The sequence below is a fragment of the Trichechus manatus genome, unplaced genomic scaffold (genome assembly GCF_000243295.1).
Source record: "Trichechus manatus latirostris isolate Lorelei unplaced genomic scaffold, TriManLat1.0 scaffold00134, whole genome shotgun sequence".
NCBI lineage: Eukaryota > Metazoa > Chordata > Mammalia > Sirenia > Trichechidae > Trichechus > Trichechus manatus.
This window is the reverse complement of record NW_004444070.1, coordinates 1,294,177-1,304,236: the sequence shown is the minus strand read 5'-3', so window position 1 is coordinate 1,304,236 and position 10,060 is coordinate 1,294,177. Positions and strand designations below refer to the sequence as shown.

The window sequence follows — 10,060 nt, the reverse complement described above, 5'->3', positions numbered from 1 at the left end:
GCGGGAGCTCGGGGGTCCGGAACGTCCTGATGGTGGCCGGCCCTTCCCCTCCTGCGGTCAGCACCTGCACTTCCAGCCGGTACAGGGTGGACGGCCTCAGATTGGGGACGGTGAGGACATAATGATCCTGAGGAGGCAGTGTAAAGGAGACGCTCGTCAATGGCCTCTGAAACTGACACCCAACTGGACACGAGCTGATGACAGCTGGCTCCCCATGTGAGCACAGTCTATCAGTGGCCACGGGGCTGCTTTGGGAAGCCACGCTGAGGGCATAGAATGTGTCTCCTAACTGACGGCAGCTCTCTGCCCTGTCGTTTCTGAGCACCTCGCTTCGTTCTTGGCAGCCTAGGACCCTGGGCAGAGTGCAAGTGGGAACCCAATGCCAGTTCTCAAGGTCCACCCCGGGACTTTGGGTTTTATTCCTTCCCGTAAGACCTTCCCATGGTTTTAAGTTCTCAGATGCACATCTTGTGATGTGAGTTCTTGATAATCCGAATTCCCGGAACGAGCCAACTGGTTTCCTTAACGCACAATTTCTGCCCGTGCCCATAACTGAAATGTTTGCTTTTATGCCAACACATTCTTCTCAAAACTCACTAAAACCTAAGACAGTCACAGAATGACTGCTTTCTAATTCCAGGGAATTTTTTCTTCTGGGATTTAAGGGTTTTGTTTTTTTTTTCTTTTTCTTTCTTTTTGCATTTTGGAGCAGGACTTGGCTATCCAAGGGACACTTTCAGAGAGCGTAAGAGCCCACACGTGATTTTTTTTTTTCCAAACCAAGGAACTGAGTGGCTTGGAAGACAGGCCAAGAGGACAGGGCTCCAGCCAAATGTGACAGGGAGAAAAGACAACTCGCATTTTTGTCCCCCAATTTAACACTTCAAACAGGCCACCTCCGCTTGGAGCGCAGGGACGAGGGTTAACGAAGACAGAAGAAAATGGCTAAACCACTTGCATGCAAAGGGGACAGCAAAGTCTGTTGAACAGCTGGCTCGACTAATTAAAGTCAATCTAGATGATTAAAAAGAAACAAAATTGCTGTCCAGTCAATCCCGACTCCTGGCGACCCCATGCGACAGAGTAGAATTACTCCATAGGGTTTTCTTGGCTATAGTCTTTACAGAAGCAGACTGCCAGGCCTTTCTTCCTTGGTCCCTCCAGGCAGGTTCTAACCACCAACCCCCAGGTTAATAGTCAAGTGCAAACTGTTTGCGCCACCCAGAGAGCTGAATCTAGATGATAGTTTGTACTATTTCTTAACTATTCACAGTAACACTTTTGATGCACTGTTAATATTTGCAAATACTCTCAGAAGAAGAGAATATAGAAAGAAGAATCAATCGTATGCCACACCAAACCCGTTGTCATGCAGTTGACCCTGCCTCATGGCGACCCCATGTATGTCAGAGTAGAACTGTGCTCCATAGGGTTTTTAATGGCTGATTTTTAGGAGGTAGATCACCAGGCCTTTCTTCTGAGGCACCTGTGGGTGGACTCGAACCTCCAACCTTTCTGTTAGCAGTCGAGCACATTAACCATTTGCACCACCAAGGAACTCCGAACCCACTGACACTCAGTCGACCAGGACACATGGCGACCCCATGTCTGTCAGAGTAGAACTGTGCTCCATAGGGTCTTCAGTGGCTGATGTTTCAGCAGTAGATTGCCAGGCCTTTCTTCCGAGGCACCTCTGGGTGGACTGGAACCTCCGACCTTTCGGCTAGCAGTGGAGCCTGCTTACTGTTTGCACCCCCTAGGGACTCTGTGTGGCACACAGCATAATAGAAAGACCTCAAACAGCAGTGCCAACTGAACAATGGATGGGTGCCAACCGCCCAGACAAGGCGGCCGAGCAGCACCTACCGAGGGCAAAATCTGGGACTGCGAGATGATGCTGTTGGGCAGGCTGTTCTGCCTGCTGTCTGTCGTGACCTCTGCCCAAGTCACCTGAAACCCGGTCATGGGCTGGGAGAGATCTGCCCTGGCCATCCTCCAAGAAAAGTGACCCGTGATGTTGACATCTTGGACAACAAAGGATGCAGAAAGGTTCTCCGGCTTGGCTAGCACTTTGGGAAGCACCTGGCCTGCAAATGCAAAAACGGAACGCGGGGTTAGGCTACTGGGGGGAGAGTGAAAGGAGGCGCTGTTTTATTTTCATCCTGGGAATTTCGGGGAGCCACTCTGTGGAGACGGGAGGGGCGGATGGGACCTCGTTCTTTAAGGCTGGCTTCAGACAACCGCCTCCTGGGCCTGAGGGAGAAGTGTGAACACGTGGAGCGCAGTCTCATCCCTTCATGCGATGCGCTTCTAACCCCTTAGGGATTATTTTTAGAGACCTTCTTCAGGGATGGAAGGCCGAGAGAGACATTCAGACTCTGGCTGGCCTTGGCCATTTCTTAGAGAAGGGCAGTAACTGCAGTGAGAAAGGTGGACAGTGGGTGGCTGGAGGGGGTTCTCGGCTACGAGTCCCCACCGCAAGAAAGGCATTCTGCAAGAAGAGGTGAGGGCGAAGAGATGGGTCTGGTGGGTGGGTGTGGGAAGCGTGTGAGAACTCACATGGCAGAAGTGTGGGATCAAAATGAAATCATTTACAGCCAAGTGCACTGAAGTGCCAGCAGTATATACGGGGTTGGCTTCATTTCCAAAGGGGTAATACTGACGGCAAAGGAACTCTTTTCCACGCTGTTAGAATTATAAAATATTATGTATATATCCAAGCTGGACCATCACATTGTAATTCAGAAAGAAGGGCACGTTGCGTTTCCACGGTCTCCTGAAATGACGGTTTGGAAACGTTTTCAGCGTGTGGCTAACTAACATCTGGGACACCATCCAAGTTCTTCAGGTGAACACGTACCTGCCTCATCCGGGCAGCTGGCGTGCTTGTGGCTTTTCCACTTGAGAGCGGAGCAGGGTGGAGTGGTAAAGAAAGCCGTCTCCGCCTTCACGGGGCCCTTGGGCCGGATGGGCTGGACCATCACCTTGTATTTGCAGGAAAACGACAGATCCTGAAGGATGATATAATTCTCCTAGAGCAAGGGACAAAGAATATCTCGCATCAGTTTCACTAGGGAGGAAGAATTGGCAGGAGATGAAATGGTACTCCAGCAAGGGTATTTTCCTATATATGGGGTGTGTGCAGTGTGGCTTGAATAAGAAATACAGAGGGGACGCTATCCACGTTTTGATTAATTACGATTGTGAAACAGTCCTGTGGCTGTACAACCCATCCCGCAGAATTAAGCAGCGCCTGGGTCTTTCTGCATCAAAGCGCCCAGCTCCTAACGTTCATAACCCACGCTCTGAGCTGGCGACAGGACGGGTGGTAGTGCAAAGCTTCAAATACAAAGCTATGTTGCTGGAGGTGGTGCTTTTTTAATACGAGAAAAACAACTCAAGCTTCTCTCAATCATGGGCTTGGTTTATATGTAAGTTTTTCTTGAAAAAAGTTGAAGATATTCTTTCAGAAATAGGTTCCCCCTTTTTAGAATGCTGTTATTGCTTCCTGTCACAGAGCTGTGATTAAACATCAATACGCCAAACAGGCTAAATCACAAAGGAGTCAGAATCTTAGACTAGATTTTTACAGTAACATCCAAATATGGCCTTTACTGTTCTAACACTTCGGTAACTATGTTTCTTTCATATCTGGCTGTTAATCAGTTGCCATGGAGTCAATTCGGACTCATGGCGACCTCATGTGGGTCGGGGTAGAATTGTGCTCCCCAAGTCTTCCAATGGTTGATTTTTTTTGGAAGTAGATTGCTAGGCCTTTCTTCTGAGGCAACTCTGGGTGGACTTGAATTGCCAACCTTTTGGTTAGCAGCCAAGTGTTTAATTGTTTGCACCATCCAGGGACTCCGAAAACAGTGGCCATTGTGTTGATGCTGACTCATGGTGACCTCATACATGTCCATAAGGTTTCCAGTGGCTGAACTTTCAGAAGCAGATCTCCAGGCCTTTCTTCTGAGGCACCTCTGCATGGACTTGAACCTCCAGTCTTTTGGTCAGCAGCTGAGAGCATTTAGGAAGCATGGTAGACCCAACTCAACACAATTCCCAACTCAACACAACTCAGGCTAGACAACCAGAGTCTACTCTGTGTCTTTGGGAGTCTGAGTGTTTTTCTTTAGGAATGAACCCGCACTTTATATGGAAATACACTGGAATCCAGGGGTAGCTGTCAAAGATTCTGCAGCTCAGACATTCCAGGAGCGCTGTCATGCGGCATAGAGGACAGCCAGCTGTAGTAGCAGGTAAGTCAGCCGATGCTACATTGCAGCATGAAAATGGATGAACTGGGTCTACGAGTCATTTACACATGGAACCAGACAACCTGACAGCCTCCAGCAGGGTGTTCCTTCAGGACTGGGATGATTTCTACCAGGCAGGTTATATATGCTCAGTTAAGGAGCTGTTATCATTTTCAGTTCCTGAGGATGAGAAGCCTAGGATTGGGCAGCCGCAGGAAAGTAAGCCAGATTCCATATGTTCCCAAGGCAAACAGAAATCAAACAGGAAGAGGCTGTGCCCCGGCCACAAAAAAAAATTAATAAATCTAATTTCTGTTTATTTCTATCTCCCCTATTCAAGTAAGCTTCCATTTTTTTTAAATGTCTATTTTCATTTCTTACTAACGGCCACAAACATTGGGAAGAATGTAAGGATAAAGAAAAAGGGCAACTCTGGTGAAGGTGGGTCTCAAACCACCTTGAAATCCAGCTGTGTTGTTTCTGCAAACCCACTGACCAGTTTTTATTTTATGGTCTTAAAGTTAGTGATCAGATATGATTCAAAAAATATTGTACTGGTAGCTTTAGAAAATGCTCAGAAATACAACATTCCTGTAAAATATCACAAACCAACACTTTGCATAGCTGAGGTCATGTTTTTGGAATTTTAAACTGTCCTATTACATATAGCTTGCGGTCACCAACATATTGTATAATGCAGTGCCCTCTTAAATATTTTCTGTTGGTCTTTTTGGTTCTGCTCTGTAACTCATGCATTAACCCCAAATATTTGGAATAGTGCTTTGAAGAGTACCGACAGAGTTTGCTATCACCAACGGGTTTAATATTCCCTTAAAGTTATAAGTCAAAACACTGAGCACGGTATACAGGAAAGAAAACATCTTTCATTAACTGGATGAGGTGGTGGTAGCCAGGAATACAGACAAGAGAGATACTGGATGACGCTTAGTATCATAGAGATATTGATTGGTAAAATAAAACCTTTAGATCCTTGTGCCAAGTCAAAATTCAGAAAATAATTCAAAGGATTTGTCCAGTTAAGATAAAACATACAGATGCTCACAAGCATCCTGCCCGCCCCCCACTGACCTGGAATTTCCTGAAGAACTTTGTCTCAGTTCTGTATTTTAAGACCTGCCATGTTTTCCCAACAGAATAAGCTCTCCATGTTTTGTTTTGTTTTTATTTTTATTGTACTTTAGAGGAGGTTTACGGAACAAATAGTTTCTCATTAAACAGTTAGTACACATATTGTTTTATGACAATGGTTAACAACCCCACGACATGTCAACACTGTCCCTTCTCAACCTTGGGTTCCCCATTACCAGCTTTCCTGTCCCCTCCTGCCTTCTCGTCCCTGCCCCTGGACTGCTGTGCGCCATTAGTCTTGAACTCTCCAGGTTCTGAATGGATGAAAGGATGAGTGAGTATTGTGATCTCAGTGTTCACTGTGAAACCAACACCTGTCTGTCAGTGTGTCGTACTGTGGTGGCTTGTGTGGCGCTATGATGCTGGAATCTATACCACCAGGAGTACAAACACCGGCAGGGCCACCCGTGGTGGACAGGTTTTGGCAGAGCTTCCAGATTAAGATAGACTAGGAAGAAAGGCCTGGCAATCTACTGCTGAAAATGAGCCAATGAAAACCCTATGGATCACAACAAGGCACTGTCTGACTCACTTGCTTTGGACAAGTATCAGGAGGGCTCAGTCAGGAGGAGGACATCGTGTTGGGCGAACAGAGGGCCAGTTAGGGCGAGGGGGACTCTTGGCGAGACGGATTGGCACAATAGCCACAACGATGCATCTGAACACGCTGAGGACTGTGAGGATGACGCAGGACCGGCAGCGTTTTGTTCTGTTATACGTCAGGCAGCCGTGAGTTAGAGCTGACTCAGTGGCAGCTATCTATCTATCTACATACATACAGGTCATTGCTGATGTCAGCTGGATCTCGGCTGAAAGCAGAAAACACCAGAAAGATGTTGATCTGTGTTTTATTGACTCTGCAGAGGTATTTGACTGTGTGGATCATAACAAGTTATGGATAACACTGCGAAGAATGGGAATCCCAGAACACTTAATTGTGCTCATGAGGAACCAGTTGTTGGGACAGAACAAGAGGGATACTACATGGTTTAAAGTCAGGAAAGGTGTGCGTCAGGGTTGTATCCTTTCACCATACCTATTCAATCTGTATGCTGAGCAGATACTCCGAGAAGCTGGACTATATGAAGAAGAGAGGGGCATCAGGATTGGAGAAAGACTCATTAACAACCTGCGTTATGCAGATGATACAACCTTGCTTGCTGAAAGTGAAGATGACTTGAAGCAATTACTGATGAAGATCAAAGATCACAGCCTTCAGTATGGATTACACCTCAACATAAAGAAAACAAAAATCCTCACAGCTGGACCGATAAGCAACATCATGATAAATGGAGAAAATATTGACGTTGTCAAGGATTTCATTTTACTTGAATCCACAATCAATGTCCATGGAAGCAGCAGTCAAGAAATCAAATGACATATTGCATTGGGCAAATCTGCTGCAAAAGACCTCTTTAAAGTGTTGAAAAGCAAAGATGTCACTTTGAGGACTAAGGTGTGCCTGACCCAAGCCATGGTATTTTCAATCACCTCGTATGCGTGTGAAAGCTGGACGATGAATAAGGAAGACCAGTGAAGAACTGATGCCTTTGACAAATCAAAAAAACAGAAAATAACAAATGTTGGAGAGGCCGCGGGGAGACTGGAACTTTTATGCACTGCTGGTGGGAATGCAAAATGGTACAACCATTTTGGAAAACAGTATGGCACTTCCTTAGAAAGCTAGAAATAGAAATACCATATGATCCAGCAGTCCCACTCCTAGGAATATATCCTAGAGAAATAAGAGCCGTCACACGAATACACATATGCACACCTGTGTTCACTGCAGCATTGTTTACAATAGCAAAAAGATGGAAACAATCTAAGTGCCCATCAACAGATGAATGGATAAACAAACTATGGTACATACACACAATGGAGTACTACGCGACGATAAAGAACAACAATGAATCTGTGAACCATCTCATAACATGGATGAAACTGGAGGACATTATGCTGAGTGAAGTAAGTCAATCACAGAAGGACAAATATTGTATGAGACCACTACTGTAAAAACTCATGAAAAGGTTTACACACAAAAAGAAACAATCTTTGTTGGTTAAGAGGGATGGGCGTGGTGAGGGGGAAAATACTAAACAGACAACAGATAAGTGATAACTTTGGTAAAGGGTAAAACAGTACACAATACTAGGGAAGCCAGCGCAACTTGTACAAGGAAAGGTCATGGAAGCTCCACAGATACATCCAAATTCCCTGAGGGACTGAATTGCTGGGCGGAGGGCTGTGGGGACCATGGTCTTGGGGAACATATAGCTCAATTGGCATGACAGTTTATAAAGACAATGTTCTACATTCTACCTTGGTGAGTAGTGTCTGGGGTCTTAAAAGCCCGTGAGCTGCCATCTAAGATACTCCACGGGTCTCACACCTTTGGGAGCAAGGGAGAATGAAGAGAACAGGATACGAGGAAAAGATTAGTCCAAAGGCATGATGGACCACAACTACCACGGCCTCCACCAGACTGAGTCCAGTACAGCTAAACGGTTCCCGGTTACCACCACTGACTGCTCTGACTGGGATCACAATAGAGGGTCCTGCACAGAACTGGAGAAGGATGTAGAACATAATTCTAACTCACAAAAAAATGACCAGATTTACTGGCCTGACAGAGACTGGAGAAACCTCAAGAGTATGGCCTCCAGACACCCTTTTAGCTCTGTAATGAAGTCACCCCTGAGGTTCACCCTTCATCCAAAGATTAGACAGGCCCATAAAACAATACTAAAGAGACACACCAGCCCAGGAGCAAGGACTAGAAGGCAGGAAGGGACAGGAAAGCTGGTGATTGGGAATCCGAGGTCAAGAAGGGAGAGTGTTGACATGTTGTGGGGTTGGTAACCAGTGTCACAAAACAATATGTGTACTAACTGTTTAATGAGAAGCTAGTTTGTTCTGTAAAAAAAAAAAAAAGAATTGATGCCTTTGAATTATGGTGTTGGCGAAGAATATTGACTATACCATGGACTGCCAAAAGAAGGAACAAATCTGTCTTGGAAGAAGTACAGCCAGAATGCTCCTTAGAAGCAAGGATGGTGAGACCATGTCTCACGTACTTTGGACATGTTATCAGGGGAGACCAGTCCCTGGAGAAGGACATCATACTTGGTAAAGTAGAAGGTCAGTGAAAGAGAGGAAGACCCTCTACGAGATAGACTGACACAGTGGCTGGAAAAACGGGCTCAAACAACAATGATTATGAGGATGGGGCAGGACCAGGCAGTGTTTCGTTCTGTTGTACATAGGGTCACTATGAGTCAGAACTAACTTGACAGCACCTGACAACATCTACCTATCATCTATTTATCTTATCTGTCCATATCTACCTACCTACCACCTATCTATCCTCTATCATCTATCTGTCTTTCTATCTGTCTATCTATCATAATGTACTTATCTATCATCTATCTTGTGAGAATGAGTCACCCCTTAGAGTGACTATTTACAAACTCTGTCCAATGACACATCAAGATTAAGTGAGTTTAGAGTCAAACAGTACAATCTTCTACTTACGTGTGTCATGCCAGATGACTTCTCAGAGCTGGTTGTTCCGTTGTGGGAACATAATTCTGGGAACCACTGCACATGGTATCGGTTGATGCTGGAATCTACAATATCAAAACACACGAACAAAAAGAACAATCTAGAAGTCACATTCTGCGTAGTGCAATGTTCTTAAAACTTGTGAGAATAGAAAGGGAGAAAATAACATTTAAAAACTGCATAACAAGCCAAAACAAAACCCATTGCCCTCAGGTCACTTCCGACTCCTGGCAACACCATGTGTGACAGAGTAGAACTGCTCCGTAAGGTTTTCTTGGCTTTAGTCTTTATGGGAGCAGATGATGGTTGAACCAAACGAGGTGTGCAGGTTTTGTATAATTGTAGTTATTATTCAGTCATTAAGAACCGTGATGGCTGATTTTATGTGTCAACTTACTAGGCAAAGGCGCCCAGTTGTTTAGTCAAGTGTTAGTCTAGAAGTTGCTATTAAGGTATTTACATGTGATTAACATTTACATTGGCTGATTTTCAGTAAAGTAGATTATCCTCCACAAAGTGGGTGACCTGACCCAATCAGTTCAAGGCCTTAAAAAGGAAAACTGAGGTTTGCCAAGGGAGAAGGATTCTGCCTCAAGACTATAAACAGACATTCTGCTGCAATTCCCAGCCCACTGCCTAATCTACAGATTGAGGACGCTAGATTGCCAACGTCTCAAGCCCATGCCTGACCTACAGATTGTCGGTGCTACAGCAGAATTAAATGAAATAGAGAATAGAAGAACAATCGAAAGAGTTAACAAGACCAAAAGCTGGTTCTTTGAAAAGATCAACAAAATACATAAACTGCTGGCCGAACTGAAAAAATACAAGAGAAGAAGCAAATAACCCAAATAAGAAATGAGACAGGCGAGATCACAACAGACCCAACTGAAATTAAAGTACCATAACAGAATACTATGGAAAATTGTACTGTAACAAATTTGAAAACCTAGAGGAAATCGACAAATTTCTAGAAACTCACTACCTACCTAAACTAACACAAACAACTAAATAAACCCATAACCAAAGAAGAGATTGAAAAGGTAATTAAAAAACTCCCAACAACAACAAAAAAAAAGCCCTGGCCCAGA

General features: G+C 44.9%; 1 protein-coding gene across 1 annotated transcript in view; it reads right to left on the bottom strand.

The window, feature by feature from the left end:
• Nucleotides 1-10,060, bottom strand: part of ANOS1 (anosmin 1) — a 194,642-nt gene that overhangs the window by 8,180 nt on the left and 176,402 nt on the right. Inside the window, exons 10-13 of the mRNA XM_004385193.1 lie at nucleotides 8,940-9,034; nucleotides 2,861-3,032; nucleotides 1,867-2,087; nucleotides 3-127 (exon numbers count right to left, since the gene is read on the bottom strand). Of these exons, the coding sequence (XP_004385250.1) occupies nucleotides 3-127; nucleotides 1,867-2,087; nucleotides 2,861-3,032; nucleotides 8,940-9,034 (613 nt within the window). The remainder of the gene's footprint in view (nucleotides 1-2; nucleotides 128-1,866; nucleotides 2,088-2,860; nucleotides 3,033-8,939; nucleotides 9,035-10,060) is intronic.